The 24628-nt window shown below is 38.8% G+C and overlaps 1 protein-coding gene across 1 annotated transcript in view; it reads left to right on the top strand.

Annotated features, from left to right (window-relative positions):
• Positions 1–24628, top strand: part of LOC149248564 (intermembrane lipid transfer protein vps1301-like) — an 80491-nt gene continuing 55863 nt past the window's right edge. The window contains exons 1-6 of the mRNA XM_089450444.1: positions 1–1065; positions 1285–1362; positions 6607–6719; positions 6937–7030; positions 7455–7498; positions 7762–7833. Coding sequence (XP_089306570.1) covers positions 969–1065; positions 1285–1362; positions 6607–6719; positions 6937–7030; positions 7455–7498; positions 7762–7833 — 498 coding nt within the window. The 5' untranslated portion in view covers positions 1–968. The remainder of the gene's footprint in view (positions 1066–1284; positions 1363–6606; positions 6720–6936; positions 7031–7454; positions 7499–7761; positions 7834–24628) is intronic.

The raw sequence follows: 24628 nt of genomic DNA on the forward strand, positions 1-24628 counted from the left end.
AACATGACGGTTGATTAATTACGAAGTATAGTATAATTCAGGGTGCTGAGTGTTCTTCTAGAGTATAATTCAGGGTGCTTAGCGTTCTCCTCCATTTGTGAAAAAATAACAGCGATTCCAGTTTCATTCAGTTAGGGACCTGAGCAGAGAACAATCTGCTGATCCAGTTGATCTCAATAGCATCTGGGCGTTTTCTTCAATAGTGCTTTCAGCGCCAGGAGAATTAGACTGTGTGTAAAGCTTCCAAACTAAGTAGATATCAATACCTAGCAGCAGCATGAGCAAAGGTGCAGCAGGGACGAGCAGAACATAATAGACAGCAAATAAAGCAGTGGCTTACTCGCATGAGTACCGGAGCTTTTGACGAGGTTTCAGGAGCAACAGAAACACTATAATCAATGGCCGGAGCATAAGCAGCATCCTAGCCAGTTACAATACCATAGGACAGGGGTGGAAAGAGCCGGCGGTCAATAACATAAAACGACGAAGACCTTCTATATATATATGTATATATGAGCCCTAATGAATCAGCGAACTGGCACGTATAAGTGAAAAATCCCAGTGCGGAACTTAGCAATTCTGCAGGCTTATTAGTACTTCTCCAGGTTTAATGTAGCCGTAACGTTGCAATTTGAAGTAGTTCCACTCGTAAATCAGTGGATGCCTCAATTCCAATTCTGATTTTGGCTTTTCTGCCTGCCTGCAAAGTTTTCGTTAGGAACGAACCGCGCCTGGACGTTTGCTGGTAAATCTGTCGCTTCAACAAGATTGATTGTCATGAGCGTTGATTAGGGAACACCTCGCAGATAATGTCACGTTGCCATCCAATCTCCAGAACAATCATGCTCGAGGTTTTCAATCGCAGACGACCCTACTCTCACTCCGATTCTGCTTCTTTGTTGATTGCACTTGTGTTTTGACCAAATTGTTGCAGGCCGGATTTAGACAGGATTAAGAGATATTCGAAAATGTTCGAGGGTTTGGTCCATCAATTATTGGTAGGCTACCTCGGAAACTATGTGAAAGATATTCACAAGGACCAGTTTCGGATCGGCCTCTGGAAAGGTCATTGTTTTTTAATTAAATTTCGGTCCAGGAGTCAGTTATCTTAACACAGGAGTTAAACATAGCAAAATATAATAGTTTCTGACAATTGTTCTACAAAACCCTAACTGGTTCATCATCGAGTTCGTAGCTCTTTGTTTGGTTTCTACCTTTAATAATCATTCTTGGTATGGAGTGCAGTGAATGGAAAATGAGTATAAATGCTCTTTGTATATGCAGGAGAGGTTTTGTTGGAGAATGTTGAATTGGTATTGGAAGCTTTTGACTACCTCCAGCTACCATTTGCAATCAAGAAAGGTAGCAGCTATTAACGTCATTATGATTTACGTGTTGTTTGGAAATGATTGTCCCATTAATTGGAAATATTGGCATGTTCCAAAGATGTAGTCATCCCCCTATACCGCAAGGAGAGAAGTTAAAACTATGCAAATCAGCAGAGGATTGCGTTATGCTGAAAATTTAAATCACACCTTAGCTGGGGCAACATTCTAGAGCAAAACCAACCATACCTTAGGCCATTTAACGACAAAAATTAAGCAACCAGCTGTACTAGAGAGTCATAAATCTTCCACAGTGGCTGTTTCAGTGCTTCTCCCTGCACCGTATCGTGGCCAGTATTCACATCCATTATCTTAGGGCAACCATTCAAGGGCACAGAATTTTCCACCTTGGGTGGTTCACTGCCATACCCTGCACAATATCTCTGCCTGTATGCACAACCATTATCAAAATTTATTGCAAATCACGAAGAAAAGAGTTCACCTTAATAAAATACATGTTACTTTCATGCTTTCAGAAGCAGAGTGAAGTTTTGATAATGCAAGGGAAAACAAAGTTCACTTAATTGCCATGGTTTTGACAATTTATTTCTGATGAGTTTCTGGGTTCATTAATATAAAACAATCAACAAATGAGCTTCATAACGGGATTGTGAAGTAGTATTCTGTGTTCTAGATATGAGTATCTATAGATTATAATTATTTAAGACATTCTACTTTTTTGTTTTTGTTTTTCCAGAGCACAGAAGCTTAAGAAATCTAGAGAAATCATCACCTGATCTCTGTAATTTGTTTTGCATAGGAATACATTTTTGTAGTAAAAAATCTGTTCCAGAATTGGCGGCCGAGGTTGGAGATTAACCTTCAACTCAAGACAGCTTACCCTAAAATGGACTAATATGAAACTGTTTATCATATTTTCTTCTAATCCTGACTTTCAAATTTAGCAATGTAGTGCACCGAACTAAAAATAGGCATCACATTTTTAAGGGTTTCCTGCTTTTACTAGCTAGCTCAGAAATCTCCCTTTGCATGTGCTTTTAGTTGGATCTTCTTTACTATTTGCATGGAACTTACTCTATGTCCTATGCGAGTGATTTTGAATTGAACTAAGAGAATGCCCATCATTTGGATACTGAGAAAAATTCACGCTGAGCATATATTTAATCTTCCAAAGTGATCTTGCTTGGTCACTTTCTAGAATTTTATGCATTTTTTTGATAAGCTTGGTAGGTCCTCTTCATTCATTCATTTTCAAAAGCAGGTTACATCCATGAAAGACGTTCAGTGGCCTCAACCTGCCCATTGGGAAACCAGGTCTGTTGGCCACTGAAACTCATTATAAGCCATCCAAAATCTCAATAACTTCAGTCTGTCAAACAAGGCCTTATAGGCTTGAATGTCTAAAAACCAGTGTTCATCTACATAGCTGTAATATATGATACTATCTGACATATACATAAAAAATTTCAACAAAAAAACAGCCATAACAGAACTAAAAACTAATCATCATCAGAGGACTCCACAAGGGCAGGGCCCTTAGCACTGGATCCGGGTAATTCTGACTGGGGGAGGCATGGAATGTGCTTTTCGATACGGCCAAGGCGAACATTCTGCTGCTGGATTTGGAATTGAATAAGCTGCAATTCCTTCTGGATTTCCTGAAGGCCTGGGTCAGTTTTACTAGAGTCAACCGACGATGACATGATGGCTTTAGCCATGAGACTCTTCATAAGCCAATAGAGGTGCACTGTTTGTTTGTATTGTGTGGTGCGCCCATGAGTATGACCAGGATTTGGAGCAAGAACTCGCCAATCCTCCACTTGCACTTCAACTTCTGCTCGCTGATTGAGATCAACTTCCCATGACGATATCAATTGTTTCACCTGAGCTGGAGTTCCAATATTATAAGCCTGAACCGCTTCCTGTATAATCTAAGCATCTGACTGGCGCCCACTTTGCTTCGGTGGCCGAACTGATCAGGAACCCTTGTTACCACAATTACTAGTCTTCCGGCCTCTGCCCCGTCCTCCATTACTAGTCGAGCTAGTACCAGGGGAAGGGCGAACCATCTTGTTTACCTTCAAATTACACAAACTGTAGACAGACCAACAGATAGGGTAGGCCGAGAACCAATACTAGTCTTTGAACACACGCCCATAGTGTAAACACAGTTTATAAGGACCTGATGTAGAAACATTAAAGAGGAGCAGGAAACGAATTGAGTTAGGCAAAAGCTTGACAGAAAGCGGAAAATCGACCAGGGTGGCCTCCACCACCATTCTATGCCACTGTCCAGCACCCCATGCTCAAGAATGCCGAAATACAAAGAGATACGAAGTGGTTGTTGACAATTCCGATAGTATATATCATAGACCGACTCCCTGAGCCAAAAACCTTTACGGGCCACCTCATATACATAGTAAATCAAATACAAAATGTGTACTTTCATTGCTATGCTCAGGATGAACAAAACATGGGAATATCCTTTACTGTCATCTATACAGTCCTTCACTATGCAATAATTAACCCAGAATGGAAAATACATGCCCATTCTAGACAATAAAATGCCAAAGAAAATTGACACCGACATAGAAACATCACACACAACAGAGAATAACACTACAAAAACTTTCCATCTTTCCAGACACCCATTTCCATTACCTCCAACATTCCAATTACAGAGCTTGTCATTGTCATTGCAGTGGAGAGTATTTCGAACATGCCATAGTCCCGGAGGAAAGGGAAAAGAGAAGAAAACATACCCGGCTGCGAATGCCAACAACCAGGAGGGCTTGGACCTAGTCTGAACGCAGCTTCGCCAACCCGGTCGAACCAGCATGAATGAGAGAGCCAAACATTTGCCACTTTTCCTTAGAACCCAACACTAGGACAAGAAAAATGCGGATAGGAGGAGAGCTGCCTGTTCCACTTGTAATTTATGAGCTTTGCGGCTTGTTGTTTCAACATTTAACATTCCACCATTGCCTGCCATCCCACTAGCCTGTTCGCACACTCGATGCTTGGGAGGTGGCCGCCATTCGACCTTGCCAAGGGTCGCATCAATCATTTCTCAAATCCCGAGAAGGATTCTGCATTGTATCGCACCTCGATCGGGGACCTTGATGGCCATCCTCCTCCAGAGAAGGAAGCTCGCGTGGGAACTAACTGCTCAATGACAGAAAATTCCACCTAGATGACCACAATGTCGAATGACTTTGGAATGGTTGGGAGGGGATCTAAAACAACAGACAGGAGAAAAAAGACATATACAAAAAAAAATCAAGAAAAATCGAGAAAAATCGAGAAAAAATCGAGAAAATTGATGGACAATCATCAACTGTCTAGTCAGTACAAAATATTGTTATATGATGCCAATCATCAACTGTCTAGTCAGTACAAAATATTGTTATATGATGCCAATCAACTGTCTAGTCAGTACAAAATAATCTTGGTTTTGGGGGACATCCTGAGCCAGGATTTGAAGAAGGGGATCCATCTCCTCTCTATACTAATTGTCCGTCCATTGGTCATTGAGGGCCAAACCCATGTGCAGACATCCCTAATTGGGCAAAAAGTCTGCCGCTTTGTTACCAGTTCTTAGAACATGCGATGGGATAATGTAGTCAAAATAGGGGATGATTTTGCTAATCTTCTGGATCAAGCATGCCGTTCGCCAACTCTGACTGAGCTTCTCCCATTTTTTGCCATGACTCAATTTCTTAATAACTTCTATCACTAATCTAGAATCTCCTTCAACCACCAACTTTCGGAACCCTTACCTTCGTGCAATGAGAAGTCCATGTTTTACAACATTGAACTCGGCCTCATTATTAGTGGCAAAGCCACAATCAACTACATAAAAGTGAAGAACTCGACTTTGAGAATCTCTGAATAGACCTCCTGCAGCGAAATGGTATATACAAGTTCAGGGGGCAGGCTTTATACAAGTAGCCATATTCATGGCACCTTCTGCAGCGAAATGGTATATGTTCATAATTCAATGGCTGCTGCCAAACCTCGTCTTGGTATTCCAGCTCCACAAACTTCGGCAAAGGCTCAATGATATTCATATAAACACAGATTCAGGCAAATGATGTATATCTTCCTTGTCGTGTTAAGTCTGCAACTTTGACAAATTTGCCAATGGAATTTCCAATCCCTTCCAAGATTTCAGGATCCCAGAAATCGACTGGTAATGCAAAAAGACATACCCAAACTGGGGGCAGTCATAAATTGCTCACGATCTGGGTTATAACACTCTTCCCAGAATTGCATGAAGAGACCCGCATTGTAGTAGAAGTATGGCCCATTTTCAAAAATCCTCTCTCTATCTTCTACACTGGAAAAAATAACTGTGAAAAAACCCCTGGCTCCCAATTTTAAGTCAATATGGCCCTTAGGTTGCCATTTCAGCTGAATCCATTTAAGCAGATCTCTTTCTGAAGGCTAGATCCCTATAAATTTATAGATCAGAGCATGGTCCTCCATAAATTTCCTGTAGTTTTCCAGTTTGTTGCTGGGATCACGAATCTCGGCTTCTTGGTTGCCCTGGGAAGGCATTGTCCTCGAAGCCGAGCCTGCCACTTAGCTCCCATGACTGGTCCTTCATTAGGGCCAGCTCTGAGATGATGAGATGACGCTGCACCGCTTTTTCTGCTTGATTCTCTGGCAGCTAGACTTTGGTAGGAGGGGATCTCTCCCCTCCCAGCAGGGACACTCATGCGACCTGTCAGCGGTTCAGATGTGAAGGTAGAGAGAGCAGCGGCTTCAGATCTGACACTGATCAGGCTTCAGAAATCTCTCAAAACCCTAGCAGAGCACATTTCCTACATACACAGCGAGAAAAAATAGCCACACAACTTTATGCATCTTATTGATAAATAAGAGCACATGTTTTACAGTTTATTTGTTCTGGGAAGTTATTTTTTATAATACAGTATTGATTACCTTGTTTATTTATGGTAGTTTATGGATAATGCTCATGCATTCAGACTCCAGAGAACTGTTTCTGAAATTGGCTTCAAGCCAAAGGTTGCTGACCAATAAACCGTGTTTGTTATTAGTCCATGTCATATGACTGGCTATACATTGTGATTGTTTTAATCAAACTGCAGTATAATTTTTTCCATTATTATTCACAGATGTTTAGACGATGCTAATAATTTGTAACCCTTGTCATATTCAAGTGAAAGTCTTTTTGACTGGTTTTTTTCAGACTATCATTGATTTTCTGAGATCTTGTCCACAATGTGCCTGTCAGGGGTGATTGGGAAACTGAGTATTAAAATCCCCTGGAAAAAACTTGGTTGGGATCCAATACTTATTGCTTTAGAGGACGTGTACATATGTACTTGTCGAAGAGATGACTCTGAGGTTTGTTGTCCGTTAAACTATCACGTGCATTAGAAATAAGTGCATAATGTATCTAATTTCTGATGATTTTGATGTTGAGGAAATCTGGGCTTGTTCTGGAAGATATGTTATGTCAATTTCATGGCAAATTGCAAAAACTGTACCTTCAGTTAATTGACTGGCAATTCATCAGAAGGTCACTAATTAAAGTTCATTATAACTTCTGGTTTGGTGGTAGTGGAGTGTGGGTGCTGTGGAAGCGAGAGAATTGGCAGGGAAAAAGGCAAATCTTGCAGCTGCAGAGCTTGCAAAGTTATCAAGACGTGTTTCTGGTAAGAAATTATTTTGGTTAGGAGCCCATATTTTAAGGGATTAATTGATGGAGTTGATAAAGCTAGTGAGCAGTGCTTTGTACTTTATGTGTTAAAATGGGATCCCCTTCGGTAAGATAGATGTCTGGAAAATGCCACTATATTGGGCATATCAGGCATGGCTTCATCGTGAAACAAATATCAGATTTCCTCAAATCACCCTTTTTGGTGCAATGTGGTATTAATTCTATAATTGCTTTATTGCTTATATCTAATTTAGTTTCTTTTAGAGTTTGTGGTGGGCCATTTATAACATGAGAAGGTGTTGGTAATGTGAGAGTGATATCTTGTATAATATACTTGTATAGAAAATAGGTTTTGATATCTTATTTGATTTTCCTACATTTTTTAAAGCTTATGCTGATATTTGATTTCATCTTGTTAGATAATCAAGCTGGCCAATCATTTATTTCCTATCTTTCGGCCAAGGTGAGAAGGCATCATTAGAAGTTTCAATGATGTAATGCAGTTTAATTTTTCATACTTCCGCATGTTAAAAAGCTTCTTTTGAATGATGGTGTGTATCTAAAAATAGAAATATGGGCCTGCTAGTGAGTCTAGGAAGAAAGCATTCATCTAATATTGCATTAATTTTAACGTATAGCATTCGTGGAGAATTTTTGTTCCTACTTTAAATCTCTGACCTTCTGCAGAAATATAGTGCTAATTTAATTTCAATTTATCTGTCTCAGATTATTGACAACATTCAGGTTACAATCCAGAATGTTCATATTAGATATGTAGATCAGAATCCTGATTCAAGGGTAAGCTATTCTAGTATGAATATGATTGCTTTATATTTATGTGGTTTGTTCCATCATCTCTTTAGAGAGTGCAGTTTTCTGTTTACGGTTACAATAAAGGTTAACATAAAATTTGTAGGTTCTAATTGATGTGCTGAGACTCTGTTTAGAATTTGGTAATTGGAGAAGACTGCTAGTTTTGATTGTTTATGAATTGTCCCCGAGTCACGACTTTAGGGATTAGACAGATTCAGAACAACATGCCAGATATTGTCTTTTATACTTTGTTTTTCGTTTCATGATGGTATTATAAACATAATTATAGTTAAATATCTGTGGACTCTGTTTATTTCTTTGATGCAACTTTGTCGTTGAAGTTGAGGAATAAGATGAAACGACATGATAAATGGTCCCTATACAAATATGCATGCTTGACATTGTGTTAAACATGCACACAGTTCTGAGTTCAAAAGAAAGAACAGCATCAGGAATTATGGCTATCAATTAAATATGCGACATATTTTATTTGCAATGAACTTATGATGGTATAAAATGACAGAGGCTATGAGCAAAGTTAAAGTTACTATGTTACTAATATTTATATGGAGTTGGATAAAAATTACATAAATTTTAAATGAAACTTTGGATACGATATGACCATACACATTGTTGACACCTAATCATTAGGATTGGGTGAATAAGTGTAACTGATGTAAATAAATAATGGAAAATATGAAGAGTCACCGGGAGATGAAATGAACACTCTCTCCCTCATGTATATAATAAAGACCAACCTGAATGAATATAACGAATTGATTTTGAGGAGTTACTGTCTAGTCTGACATGGTATCAGAGCCAGCTCCCAAAATTAGCGTTTGTGTAACTCCTGGTGTCAGTTTCCTGCCTATGTTCTGTCTATTTTGTAGGATTCACACCTCTGCTTTGACATGGTATAATATAATATGCTGCCCATCCTCCAATTCAGTTTCCCATATAATACACTGCCTGAAGCCTGCTCCAACTGTCCATACAGTGTCATATACGTTTTATTCTCTCTGAATAGTCTGCCCTCCAAACCGTTATGCTCGGTGATATCGCAAAACTCCATCTTTATACTTAATACCCAAGACTGATGTACCAGTTACATATGGATACTGGGTATGAGTGATAGGAGAGTCGAGAAGTGCACAATCTCTGCCTGTTTGGGGGTGACCCACGTGATTTTTCAGAGCCTGCTCATTCTTTTCATCCTTCCGACCCGCTGCCAACATCTTTACAACTCTATTAAGAGAGCTCAAACAACTGTATCCAGAATGGTTGCTGCCCAAAACTCAGATCCATAACTCAGAACTGTAGTAACGCACGTTGCTCTATCGCTGGTCCGACCTGCTCCGTGGTTGCCTACCCTCTATGGCTAAGATAGTCTTACGGATCTGTTCGTCTCGCTGAGCAATCTCTTCTCGATCCTATCGTTGAGGAAGACTCCGAGGTTAGTCATGAACCCGGTATCGAGTCTCGTGTAGTGATATTGAACCAGAGATCGAACCCCAAACCTCGTTCCCGTTCGGAGTCTGGTGGAGATGCGGGGTCTGGTGGAGATGCGGGGTATCGTGGAGATGCGGTGAGCGTGGAGTCCATTGAATACGCGGTCCCCTCCCCACTGTATACAGGGTCTTCGCAAGCACGCAGAGACTGGAATGCTGTGTGCTGCTTTACATAAACGCTGCTTTACAGAAATACTGTGTGTTAAATGTCTTGAAGAATGCGTTGACCTACATGGTCATGACTATGGTGTTTAAATCAAACTTGCTGTGTGCTCCCGTTTTTGAGACTAAGACCATGTGTGCGATGAGTATTGTTTTTGGAATACAATATATATTGCATGATATTGATAATGGTGCGGTGAGCGGTTCTTTTTTGTCGAGGGCATGAATGCTTGACATATCGTATGAAAGAAGGTTGAAAATACAATAGTATGTCATATATTATGATACGAATGGTGATATTCTATATGGATAGAATATAGTTTTGCTCTTTGTATATTAAATCAATTTCTTACCTAATCAAGAAGGAAGAATAACGCTGTATTATTTTGAAGCACATTTTTGCCAACAGAAGTAATTTTTTTTACAGTACAGAGATTTTTTTTTTTGCCAGCAGAAGTATTTTTTTACAGTACACAGATTTTACAATGCATTCAATCATATCCATTGTGGGAATAGTTCTCATTGGCAAGGAGAACCATCCTAAGTGGTCACGGATGATAAAACACACCCTCATTTTCAATGAGTTATGGAAATGAGTATGTGTTGGAGAGGGAGACAAAGAGCCAGAACAGCCTACCTCAAACAAAGAGTTCTCCATTTGGAAAAATAAGAACAACAAAACCTATGCATTAATTGCAGCATCTATAAGTGAAGAGGTGAGTCGCCATATTTCGCCATTTTCAGCTGCTTTCGAAGCCTTACAAAAGCTGAAAGAACTCTCTGACTCACATTCTGCACTTGAAGTTGTTCAACTCATGATTAAACTCTTCACTCTTGAATTACAAAATAATGATCCTCTAGCTCGTGCATTTGAAGTAAAATCTATAATGCATGATATCAAAGCCACTAAGGTTGAATTGGATATTCCTCTTATCGCTTTTCTCAAGGCACTTTATCCTATTTACTCCAATTATCTTGAGTCATTGCAAGCAAATGGAAATCTCAAAGATATTACCTTTGACTCTCTTGTGAAGAAATTTGCTGAAAGAGAGAAAGCTTTTGGAAAGAAGACAGCCCCTGAATCTTCTGAAGAGGTTGTGTGCCTTACTCATAAAGAAAAGAATCTTGCCCAAGATTCTTCCAGAGGAAGAGGTGGTTGAAGAGGAAGAGGAAGATATTTTAGAGGCAGGGGGGCAGACACTCTGAAGGAGAAAAGTCAGATTTGCACTGCATACGTTGCAAAAGAAATGGATCACACGATGCCTTTACATGCAGGTTACCTTGGGACAAAATTGAGCAGCAAAGAAACCAACAGAAAGGTAAAACTAACGACACAGACAAAGGTAAAGCACCTAAATCCGCTCATTATGTTGTGGCACAATGTAATATTGGAGAAAATGATGATTTATTTAATGCTTCACTTGCTTCTTGGAAAAATGATTGGTTGCTTGATTCAGGAGCAACTTGCCACATGGCTCATAGAAAAGATTTTTTTGAAGAATTTACTGACAATGTTGATGGAGCAGTATACTTTGCAGACCAATCAAAACTCAAGCCATCAGGGCTTGGCACAATCAGGCTCAAATTGCATGGTCTTCCAGACTTTCTTCTGCATCATGTTCTATATCTCCCACAGCTGAAGAGAAACTTGCTGTCCTTGGTCCACATCCGCCAGCAAGGTCAGTCCTTTCATATGTTTGATGGCAAGCTTGAGGTGAGAAAAGCATTTGACCACTCACTTGTCACGAGGGGAATAGAAGAAGAAAGGCTTCTCAAGCTGCAGGGTACCTCTGCTCGTGCACAACATTTCTCATTTTGAAGAAGGTACACTCCCATCAAGTTTATTATAATTTATGGCATGCTAGATTTGGACATTTGAACTATGACAACCTCCGCTTGTTGAAGAAAAATGGTGTTGTTGGTTTGCCTACAATTCGTAGGAAACTTAAGCAATGTGATGCTTGCATTCTAAGAAAGCATAGCAAACAATCTTTTCATGATTCACATTCAAAAGCACATAGAAAACTTGAACTCATTCATTCAGATTTATGTGGTCCAATGTCTGTTCCTTCTGCAAATGGAAATAAATATATGATGACTACATCAGAATGTGTTGGGTTTACTTATTGAAGAACAAATATGATGCTTTTCAAACATTCAAGAACTTTCATACATGGATTGAAAATGATGCACAATCTCATATTGGCTCTATTCGCACTGATAATGAAAAAGAATACACTTCAAATGAATTTGAAAACTATCATCGCCAACATGGGATCAAACATCAAACAACTGTGCCTTATAATCCCCAACAGAATGGTGTAGCTGAAAGAATGAATAGGACAATCTTAAATATGGTGCGCTCCATGATGTTTTTCCAAAATGTAAAATTGATGTTTTGGGCTGATGCAGTGCTATGTGTTGTATATATAAAGAATAGATGTCCATCTAATGCTATTAGAAACAAGACTCCATATGAAATGTGGTATGGGCACATTCCTTTGGTAAAGCATCTCAAGGTCTTTGGTTCCACCTGTTATGCCTTGATACCAAAGGTACATAGAAACAAACTTGGTGCAAGAAGTCGTAAGTGTATTTTCTTGGGGTATTCAAACACCTCCAAAGCATATCGTCTCTATGATGAAGTCAATAAAAAGTTTGTTGTATCTAGAGATGTAATCTTTCTTGAATCATCCAAAACTGACAATGTTGTTGAGCGACAACTTGATCGCTTGGATAGATTCGCAAATGCAAAATCATTTCAAGAATTTGATAATCAGATTCCACATCTTGAAGGGGGGATTCCTATACTAGATCAACCTGTGGAATCTTCTTCTGAAGAACTCTCTCCCCCACATGAAACTCCAACAATGGATGATACTTTAAGTGATGTGATTGATAGAATTGGGAGACTCAATCTTGATTTAGTCCTAACTCAATCAACGTAGCAGCTTGGACCATCTGAGAAAGGTCCCCCAAAGTGGCTGACAAAGACACTTGAAAGTGTTTATCCTGATAAGGTTGGAAAGACAGGAACTAGAAATTCAAACCGACAAAATGGAGGTGATGTAAATGACTCTGATTCACCTGTTGATATGGATGTTTCTTATGATTGCGAATTGAATTTGTCTACAGATTTCGAACCAACTTCCTTCAAAGAAGCTGCTTCTCATGATGAATAGAAAGAAGCGATGCAAAAGGAGTATGATGCCCTCATAAAGAACGACACTTGGAAGCTAGTTGATCCTCCATTAGGAACCAAACCAATTTGCTGCAAGTGGGTCTACAAGAACAAGTATAAAGCTGATGGCTCACTTGATAAGCACAAAGCCAAGCTTGTGGCAAAAGCTTTTGAACAGAAGGAAGGGCTCGACTATGAGGAGACTTTTGCCCCCACAACAAAATGGGCTACCATCCGGACACTCTTTGCCCTAGCAGCTCAGAACGGTTGGAAAGTCCATCAAATGGATGTAAAAACTTCTTTCTTGAATGGAGATCTAAAAGAGAATGTTTTTATGTCCCAGCCCAAAGGATTTGCTATGAAAGGACATGAACATAAAGTATGCAAACTTGTGAAATCCTTGTATGGCCTCAAACAAGCACTGCGAGCTTGGTATGAAAAACTAACTGAGCATCTTCTGAAACTCAATTTCAAACATTATGATCTTGATGATGCAACTTTATTTGTCAAGAAAGTTGGCAAAACAGTTGTATATCTTGTGGTATATGTAGATGATCTTTTGATGACAGGGAACAATGAAAGCTACATTGCATCCATAAAGAAGGAATTGAGGAAAGGTTTTGAAATGACTGACTTGGGCTATGTTCATTACTATCTTGGTATTGAAGTAATCCAACTTCTGAAGTCCATATTTCTTTCTCAAAAGAAGTACATTGGAGATCTGTTGAACAGGTTTGGCATGATAGAATGCAATCCTCTTACTACTCCATTGGAACAAAACTTAAAGCTCACATCCATTGAAGGAAAAGAATTTGAGGATGCAACAAAGTATAGACAACTTGTAGGAAGTCTCAACTACCTAACTACTACCAAACCAGACATTTTGTTTGCTGTTGGAATCCTCTCCAAGTTTATGCAAAAGCCTTGTGAGGGACATTGGTCTGCTGCAAAAGGAGTGCTAAGGTACTTGAAGGGAACTCAAGACTTTGGAATCAAGTATACATAGGTGGACGGCTTCAGTTTGATTGGATACTCTGATTTAGACTTCGATGGAGACAAAGAAACTAGGGTATCTACTTCAGGTTATGCTATGAGTCTTGGATCAGTAGCTGTCCCCCGGAGATCATGTAAACATTCAGTTCCAGCAGATTCCACAACAGAAGCAGAATATGTGGCAGCAACTAAGGCAACAAAAGAAATTGTGTGGCTCAGGAAAATTCTTGAAGATTTGCAGGTAAAACAAGAACAATCGACTCCACTCATGATTGACAATACCTCAGCAATAAAGTTGGCCAAGAACCCAAAGTTCCATGATCGAACGAAGCACATCAATACTAAATATCATCTGATTCGACATCATGTTGAGGCCAAAACAATCCATCTCTGCCATTGTTCCACTAATGAGCAAATTGCAGACATCTTCACCAAAGCACTTGGAAGAGAAAAGCTTGAACGATTCAGAATGATGCTTGGACTCACCAACATCCCTTCAGATTAAGGGGGGGAATGTTGACACCTAATCATCAGGATTGGGTGAATAAGTGTAACTGATGTAAATAGCTAATGAAAAATATGAAGTGTCACCGGGAGATGAAATGAACAATCTCTTCCTGATGTATATAATAAAGATGAACTTGAATGAATATAACGAATTGATTTTGAGGAGTTACTGCCTGTTTTGACACACATCATATTTAAAAAATTGAAATACATACATATATGGACAAACAAGTTTGCCTAACATCTTACTATTGCCATATCCAATGCTTTGGGGCGGCAAAAACCAAAAATAGTTTGATAGATTTCATCAAATGTGGGAATATTAATGACATGCATATATGTGGTATAAATTCACATAAAGAGCTGTAATTGATGGGTAGTTGAATGCCATTTCATCAAATGTGGGAATATTAATGACATGCATATATGTGGTATACATTCACATAAAGAGCTGTAATTGATGTGGTATGGCATTCATCAAGTCTATAATGGCAAATATAGAATTGTCTAGTTTTGAAGATGTTGTGAATTTCCATGTTTTAAGACATGTGGCTAGAGGTTTAGGACATGTCCCTCCTACACCCTATGTATTAGGGATGAGGGGATGGCACCATGGTGCTCCTTGCCTCCCACCAAGCCAAATAATGACTTGGGGATACTAATGTCATGCATACACACGGTTTAAATTCTCAAATAAAGAGAGCTCTAATTGATGGGTAGTTTTATGGCATCCATCAAGTCTAATGACAAATATTGAATTGTTTGGTTATCGAAATTGTTTTAAATTTTTGTGTTTCATGAAGACATGTCACCAGGGGTTTGGGACACGTCCCTTGTGTTCCGTACATATTAGGAATGGGGGAATGGTCCTTAGGGTTCCCATTGCGTTCCTTGAAATCCAAATAATGACTTGGGGATGTCCTTGAGTTGTTCCTTATCCATTGGACGTGTTGTGGGGATGTCTCTTGCTTTGGGATGTTGGGATGTCTAGAAATTTGGTGATGGGCATTTGTTCTTGAGCCTTGTGCTAAGAACAAGTAAAGGTGGCAATCCAACTATGCTAATTGTTGTGAGCAATGGGATTAGAGACTCTCATGGATTCTTGTGTAAGGGGGCAATGTCTCATGGATATGTTAGTGCTTGTGCTAGTGACACCACTATACTCGAAAGATAACCAAAAAGTATAATCTAGATCAGTATTGTGAAAATCGCGATTTTTTCATTTTGAAAAAAACCCGCTAATGAAAAAATCGTGATTTAATCTCGTTTTTTTCCCAAAAAATCTTGATTTTTGTTTTGTTTTGTTTTGTATTTTGGTTTTTGTTTTTGTTTTTGTTTTTGTTTTTTTTGTTTTTGTTTTTGTTTTTTGTTTTTTTTTTGCTGATTTTTACGATTTTTTCCGATTTCGGACCCTTGCCAATTTAATCGAGATCGAGATGTTCACAACATTGATCTAGATAACAAACTTTAGTGCAAAGAACATGTTGAGAAATTTTGGGCAACCAAAGAAGTGGTGATTTTTCTAACTAGATAACTGCTTTGTGATATATTTAATCTTTTGTTGCCTATGAGGTTTACTTCTTGTAGTTCTTATTATTTTGTTCTTATCATCAAAATGATTATCTCCATATGAAGATCAAAGTAGACACGTAGACACAAGATATAGGCCGCTAGACAGGGCCAAAACCTCTCCTAGAGAGGAAAACCCACCAAAAATTCTTCTCTTCTTATAAAATGTTCAAATGACGAATTCCAAGACCTTTAGACCCAAGACAAAGACCCCTCCAAGACCAAGTCAACCTTTCTTTCAATGTACTTCAACTTCAACAAAGTCTATTATAGTCAAACTTCTCCAAATCCTCAACTTTGACCCTTGCAACACTTTTTCGCTCTCCTTTTTAGTTCTGCAATTTTCGGCCTTCTTGCAGTAGTTGCAACTTCGCACGTATGGGAGTAATATGGTAAAAGAGGTCTTCTTCTTCCTTCACTTAGAGTGCTTCTTTCTCCTTAGTATTTTGGCTTCCAAACTTGATCCTTTTGACACCAAACTTCAACCTTTTAATATGATTGCAATTTTGACCTTGCTGCAACAAAGTGATGCCCTAGTTCTTCGCACATGTGAGAGAGATGGATAGAGAAACTTCAGATTTCAGTTCTTCTTGTTATTTTCTAGCCTTCTTTTGCTCTTCACTCTTCTTTCTTCCTTAGATCGAACTTGCTTGTTTCATATCTCAAATGAGGTCGAGTTCTTTTTATAAATAGGCTTTGAAGGAGGACGAATAGCCCTTTATGAGGCCGACTTCTTCTCTCGCAGGCTGACTTGATGTTTGTAAGGCCAACTTGGTCTTGGAGGGACTTTTGACACAGTTTTGACTCAAATAAATTCTGTTGACTTGTTACAAGATGCCCAGTGGGGTCTATTACATATTCCAATGACTCTTTTGACTCCTTGATTCTATGACAAAGCCCTAGAAGCACCTGTTAGTGTCAGTCTTTCCAGCCTTCCTCCAGTGATCAAATATGCTCTTACAAAGTAATTTTGAAGTGCCAAGGTCAAATTTTGTCATTTCAAAGAGTTTTCAAGCAAAATTTGGTCACTAGGCATTAGGTCTAGGGTTTGCTTTCACTCTTTCTAAACTTGCCCAAATGCCAATCTTTGTCACTATTCAGCTGAGTCTATCATCATTCATAGGGTTGTCATTATCATCTCAGTGTCTAATGAGTCATTTTACACCTTGTTCATGCTTCAGTTGCGCCTAGGCAAGGTCATTTCCCTCTCCTAGGGTTTTGAAAGCTAATTTCTCTTAGACGGTTAAATCATTAGCAAAACTTGTATCCAGATGTTCATACACCTTCCCCTATCCTTAAAGTACCTTATCAAATGCTTCCCATCACTGAGATTCGCCAAATTCCTCATTTTTGCACAAACCCTAGTTTCTAGCTACAACCTGACAATTTTCTAGGTTTGGCCTGTGTTTTGTCCTTTTGGACCCTTTCCCCTCACTCAATCTCTGAGATTCCACTTACCCCTGCTTCCTAACATCCCTCCCCACTCCCAAAAATTTCCCCAAGAATTTAGAAGCCCCCTATCCCCTTCATTTCGCTCCATTTCGACAAAATTCCTTGTTTCACACATCGGGACAAGTCGCACTCAAATGATGTTCCAGAGCAATAAAAGATGAATTTTGGAAAACTGAGAGAGGTTTTTGTCCATAACATGCCAAAGAAGAAAAACCTCCTTCACTTTTTGCACAGGTGTCATGGTTTTAGAGAAATGTCAAAATTGCAATCGCCAGATCCAAGGAGGTTGGCCAAGGCACTAAAACGACGGAAAAGGCCCGATCCACTCCAAATTTTGGCCAAAGCCTCTTTGACTGAGCATGGCACTAAATAGCTCAGCCCCAGCACAAATTCCAAGAAATTTTGAGCATTTTGGGTCATTTTGGTTTTTTCAGGCAAAAAACAGGTTTTGTCCCCTCAACGGGTCTCACCCCCCGCGCGACCCTTTCATTTGGCTACTCCGTTCTGGGAAAACTCAGCATTTCTGGATTTGTCATGAAAAGTTACACATGCTCACCCATTGCCAAGAGATTTTATGAAGTTTTGGGCCTCCAGAAAGTCAAAAAACAAGCAAAAAATGACTTTCTGCCACATTTTTGACACACAGAAAGCAGTCTTGGGAGATTGCAATTTTGGAGGGGCAAATGACAACCAAATTCAGAAATTCCAGTTGGGTTGGAAAGTAGACTCACAGACCTTTCCAACAAGCCTACTCTTGCCTCATTTGGACACCTGAAAGTGCCCCAAAAGTGCTCTCAAAGGCGCGCGACCCGTCAGGATTTGGCGCGCGACCCATCAGGCAAATTTCATAATTTTTCACTTACAGCTCATGGATTCGCCCAGCTATTACTAGTTTTGACTTTTGATGGGGTTTTTCACCCTCTTTGATGTAATTTATGTATTTTCATGTTGATGTGACACTTATTTACCTATTCTAGAAGATTCATTCATGAAATAGCTTGTATTTAATGAATGAATTAGTTTCCTAGCTTATAGAGGCAAGTTGTTTTGATTGCCTAGTTTTCCGTGCTTAGTTTAGAAGTGGTTGAAACAGCTCCTAGGATAGTGAGCTCGACCCCTAGAGGCAGGGAAAGATGTTAGATGATCTATATTATGTACTCTCTTGCTCATTTTCATGGTTGGACTCTTGAGGAAGAAGCTATCATTGTATTATTCACTGTATCTCTGCAATTTTTGGCTAAGGAAGACCAGGGTTTTGCAGTCCTTTTTGGGATTCTTGTGGTTACATGTATTGATGGTGTATTTCTCTATGTACTTGTAAGTGTGTTATGTGAATCATTTCCTTTCTTTTCCTTCTGCACATTAAGCAAATGAAGTGTTAAAGTAGAACTCATGACTGTCATGCTCTGCTTTTAAGTTTGTTTAATTTCAATGTTTTCTACTGATTAAGGAGAATTCAAAGTTATTGTTTGCTCTCCTTAACTCCTCATCTGTCATTCTTAATCATCCACCTCAATCAAAGGCATCAATACTGTCTCCTACCTCGCCCCAAAGAACCCCCTGCAGAAACTGTGTCCAATCCCCGCACCCAAAATTGCCACCTCCTCTGCCACCAAAAACCCTAAAAATCCCAAATCAACCCTTTGATCAGTTTACTAGCCTAAAATCAGTGTTACCCTATTGGTTATCTCGCCCATTGAAGATCTTTATCGAGATAGACCAGAGAGAGCCCTCTCCTACCCCGTAGGGCTAGCTACGAGGCTAAGTGGTTTGATGTTGCCTTGAGGTTTACCTTTCTCAGCCTGAGGTGAAATTTCAAGCGCTAACAGCACCCATTGTATGCTTGAACTACAAATAAATTGACCTTGAGCATGAAACCCATGCTATAAAATAATAATAAATTTTCTTTCTCTTTTACATCAAATTCATAAAATCAAGAATACATAAGATATTATGAGACCGAACCTAGTTACAAATTTGAACACTCCCTCTTAACTAGGGAGGTATTCATAATACATAGAAGGTGCATGGACATTCTCATACTGAAGAATTCTCATAAGAAGAGTCAGAATGGTAAGCCATTTCATAAGTTATCTTTTCAGCTTATATCAATGCATCTCATTATAACAACCAACATTGTCATGTAGAAAGGCCTTGATTGGCAGCTCTATTTGTCCACTAGATTAGAGCACAATGTTGGGGAGACAATGATTTATGGACACCTTCATCATTGTCTCTCAATGCACATACCGCATTTGGATGTTCACAAGGTATGTGTCCTTTTAGGACCATTCCTGTCTTGGATTTACACATCCTCAAGGAATCTCCTCTTCGACTACCCTTACCCAATCCTCCTTTCTTTCTTCATGATATGAAGACAAGAATGATGTGTCTATCTCTCCCTCTCAACTATGGAGGATCTACTCATTCCTTAACATGAAAGGAATATACCCAAGCTCTCTCTTAATTAGGGACTTGTTTCCAACAACAACTCTCTGTTCTTCGTGGAGATCATGGTACTCTCAGCTGCTTGTAGGGCTCCTCTTTCTGCAGCATCATGTCATAAACTTCAACTTCTACATCATGGATCCATCTTCTTCTTTAACTTCTTCATAGGGCTTCGACCATCTTCTATATGCTAGGCATGTCATCCTTTCTTTTCATCGGAAAGTGACCTTCTTTGTCATCATCTAGCTATCCTTCATACTACTACCTCTTCCAAGTCATGTTCCTCTCAGAATCATTCATTCAATTCAAGTTGTAGTTGAATTTCAACAACTTTCTGTCAGTAGCCCTTTTTATGATGGCCCTTCATCATAACATCTGCTTCTACAACATTAACATCCTTTTCTATACGAATCCATCTCCAAGGATTCCATTACCTAGGTTCTTCTTCTTCATCATACCTATTAGAGTCTTCATAATGGAGATGTCATAGCCAATCCTTTTTAACATCATATGTTGATTATCCATACTATTTATGTAGCTATAGACACATCTTTGCGAACTCTCCTTTCAACTTCTTCACATACTGCTTTCTTGGGATTTCTATACATAGCTCCTCCTGCGTAGGAACAATTGTTGTTCACCACCTCATATTCTTCATGAGGTCATATGATGTTGATTTTATCATGTCATCATGTAGAAGAGTTCAAGGCATATTGTATTTATGCCTTCATGTATCATTCAGAAGGAAGAGTTCCTTCTTCTTCAATCATGCTCATGAGATAGATCATTCTAACCATTTTATCTGCAACTAAGTGATGACATGACTTTATATACTATTAAAAATTACCAAATATATATGCATACCTCTTCCTTCATGTGATCATCTAGGCTTCCTTCAACAACTTCCTTTTTCCTTGCTTGAAGATGAAAATGCTTCAACTAAATTGTCATGCTGCACTTTTCTGTCACCATACCTTCATCCTTCTAAATTGTGGATCCCACATTAGGTGGAATGTAGACTATCTATGTAACACTTGCTTCTTCTAAGTAGAGGTGAACCTTTCCAACAAAGATTCTAATGGAGGATCTTGATGATCCCTTTTCTGCAAATGCTTCATTCTGATGATGATGAGGTGTGATGATCTCTTATCCTCCTATCTTGCTAGATGACTTGCTTCAACCATGAAAATCATTGTTTTTGCTATCCTTTCATGCTTCTAGTATGATGCCATGTCAATTACTGCTATAATGCGTCTTATCATAATTGTAATGCTTCCTACCATGACTATTGTCTTGAAAATAAACTTAATATATGAGAGACCTTTAATGGTATAAGTCTTTTACTTCTTCCTTCTTAGATTTCTTCTCTTCCGATTCTTCTACTTCTTCGGTCACATGGGCTTCACTTCTTTCTTTCCTTTTCTTGTTGCCCTTCTTGAGTTTAGGACAATTCCTTTTGAAGTGACCATATTCATTACATTCATAACACTGAATCTTAGACATGTCAATTTTCTTATGAAATTTCTTTCGAGGCTCGAATTTTCCAAACTTTCCTTTCTTCCTTGTCATAGCTGCAAATGTTTGTGTTTGCTCATTTGATCCAACGTCATTCTTTGCTTTTAATCTGGTTTCTTCTATCTTACATAATGCCCATAGATCTCTGAACGATGTAGCTTCCTTCTTTCCATAGATGCTTGATACAAAGTTGCCCCATTCATCTGGTAGTGCATTGAGTACACAAGTGGTCATCTCTGGATCTGACATTGTTTCTCCTAGCTCTTGTAGTTGATCTCTAATTTGAGATACCTTCATGAGATATGAAGCTACCCCTTCTTCCTTTCATACTTTCATCTTGTATAATTCAGTTCTTAAGGATATTATTTCCTTAACTGTACTTATAGAGTATAGCTCTACCAATTTGTCGTAGATCTCTTTTGATGTCTTCAATTTTGCTACAAAGGGAATGAGAGAATCCTTGATAGATTCAATGAGGATTCTTTGAGCCCTTATTTCTCCTTTCATATATTTTGACAATGCTTGAGATTGTTCTTGAGGAGGCTTTGTGACAAGCCTTTGACATACTAAAAAACATCATTTTTTGTGAGAATAAAATCTATTCTATTTTCCATGCAAGATAGTTTGATGTCCCAACAAGTTTATTTTTCTCCTTCCAGGAAGTAGTCATTTGATTTGCAGGTTGAGACATGAATACAAAGTACTTGATAAATGAAGATGCCTCCTTGAAGATGATGTCTTCCACTAGAGTGGGAGATTTAGAATGAGGGAGGGATGGCAATGCTTCTTTTTCAAGATAAGGAAAGATGTTCTTCTTACTTCTGCTCTTTTCTTCAATATGAGGGAGAGTACTTTGATTCCTTTGATGATGATGAAGTGCTCTTCTTGCTTCCTTTGGATGATGATGTGGAATGTGGGAGACTTCCCAAGATGCTTCAACTATGTAAAGTCCTTCCTACTTTTGAGATGGAGGTAGTGCCCTTGAGGTCTTCTATTCTTCTTCCAAGAGTTCTTCCTTCTAGGTGATAAGTTTTTTTTGTTTGTGATGTGATGACTAGACCCTTCTTGATGCTTTTCCTCTTATATTCAACCCTTATGTATCCTATTTCTATTGAGTGACCTTCATGTTGCCTTTCTTTGTCACCTTAGCTCTGATACCATGTTGAGAAATCTAGGGCAACCAAAGAAGTGGTGATTTCTCTAACTAGATAACTGCTTTGCAATATACTTAATCTTTTCTTGCTTATGCGGTTTACTTCTTCTTGTAATTCTTATTATTGTGTTCTTATCATCAAAATAATTATCTCCATATGAAGATCAAAGTAGACAAGTAGACACAAGATATAGGCTGCTAGCCAGGGCCAAAACCTCTCCTAGAGAGGAAAACCCACCATAAATTCTTCTCTTCTTATAGAATGTTCAATTGACGAATTCCAAGACCTTTAGACCCAAGACAAAGACCCCTCCAAGACCAAGTCAACCTTTCTTTCAATGTACTTCAACTTCAACAAAGTCTACTATAGTCAAATTTCTCCAAATCCTCAACTTCGACCCTTGCAACACTTTTTCCTCTCCTTTTCAGTTCTGCAATTTTCAGCCTTCCTGCAATAGCTGTAACTTTGCACGTGTGGGAGTAATATGGTAAAAGAGGTCTTCTTCTTCCTTCGCTTAGAGTGCTTCTTTCTCCTTAGTATTTTGGCTTCCAAACTTGATCCTTTTGACACCAAACTTCAACTGTTTAAGATGATTGTAATTTTTACCTTGTTGCAACAAAGTGATGCCCTAGTTCTTCACACGTGTGAGAGAGATGGATAGAGAAATTTCAGATTTCGGTTCTTCTTGTTGTTTTCTAGCCTTCTTTTGTTCTTCACCCTTCTTTCTTGCTTAGATCGAACTTGCTTGTATCGTATCTCAAATGACGTCGGCTTCCAAGGAGGACGAATAGCCCTTTATGAGGCCAACTTCTTCTCTCGTAGGCCAAATTGATGTTTGCTAGGCCAACTTGGTCTTGGAGGGACCTTTGACACAATTTTGACTCAAATAAAGTCTTTTGACTTGTTACAAGATGCCCAATGGGGTCTATTACATATGACAATGACTCTTTTGACTCCTTGATTCTATGACAAAACCCTAGAAGCACACAATGGGTGCTTGACCTACAAATAAATTGACCTTGAGCATGAAACCCATGCTATAAAATAATAATAATTTTTCTTTCTCTTTTTGCATCAAATACATAAAATCAAGAATACATAAGATATTATGAAGACCAAACCTAGTTACAAATTCCAACAGAACAAAAGTCCAAGAAGAGACGTACGATTTTGGTTTTGCATATTTTGAGGATTAGAGCCTTTGACATTGTTAGTTGTTCCTTCAGTTAGAGGCTTTGTTGCTGTTGTTGCAACTTTGTTCATTTGAAGGGTTAGTCAATGTTGGACTATGACTTGCTTGCTTATTGCCAAATTGGACAATTTCAACCTCGCCAACATTTGAATAAGAAGAGGAGTCATATGACTCTTATCATTCACCACCACAAATATTCCAAGGCTGAGCCTGGTGATATTCTCCAAACAATGGCTAGATCTAAAAGTATCCTTTTGTATTATCCTCAAAGAGAGATGTTGGAAATCCATTGCTGTACCTCATTTGACATTCAAGGTTGATGAATCCCTCTAGGAGGCAAGAAATTTGGTGATAGGCATCTGTCCATTTGCCTTGTGCTAAAAAAAGTAAAGGTGGCAATCCCTCTATGTTGAGTGTTGCGAGCAATGGGATTAGACTCTAGAGGATCTCGTGTAGGGGTCAATGTCTCATTGATATGTTAATGCTTCTGCTAGTGACACCACTATCCTCAAAAGACAACCAAAAGGTTCAATCTAGATAACAAAATTTAAGGCAAAGAGAAAAAGTCCAAGAAGAGACATGCAATTTTGGTTGTGCACATTTGGAATTTAGAGCCTTTGACATTGTTTGTTGTTCCTTTAGCTAGAGGCTTCATTACTCTTGTTGTTGTTCATTTGGAGGGTTATTTGAGGCAGGACTGTGACTCACTTGTTTATCGCCAAATTAGACAATCCATTATTTAAGTTGGGTCTACATCTGATGCATTTGATCTTCCAAACTAACCACTTGATGAATCACATCCTCAACTTGTGAAAGATAGTCTACTAATGATTGAGAGGGAGTAATCTTATCCTCCAACTCCGATCATTAGATATATATGTCATTAGACTTATCAACTTCAGGTTCATTATCAACTTTTCCACTAAGCTTGGCTTTCTTTGTATTCAACTTTAGTTGGCTACCATCTTCAAAATACATTCCACTCTACCACTAAGTGCCTCCACATACCTTGAACATTGCCCTTGAAGTCATTAGGCCTTTATGAACAACCTAGATATCCTTGCTTTGTGTCGGGAAATGAGGATAATCCATGTTGGCA

The sequence above is a fragment of the Pinus tabuliformis genome, chromosome 7, assembly GCF_031772625.1.
Source record: "Pinus tabuliformis cultivar Carrire ecotype Pingquan chromosome 7, CPIR1, whole genome shotgun sequence".
NCBI classification, from domain to species: domain Eukaryota; kingdom Viridiplantae; phylum Streptophyta; class Pinopsida; order Pinales; family Pinaceae; genus Pinus; species Pinus tabuliformis.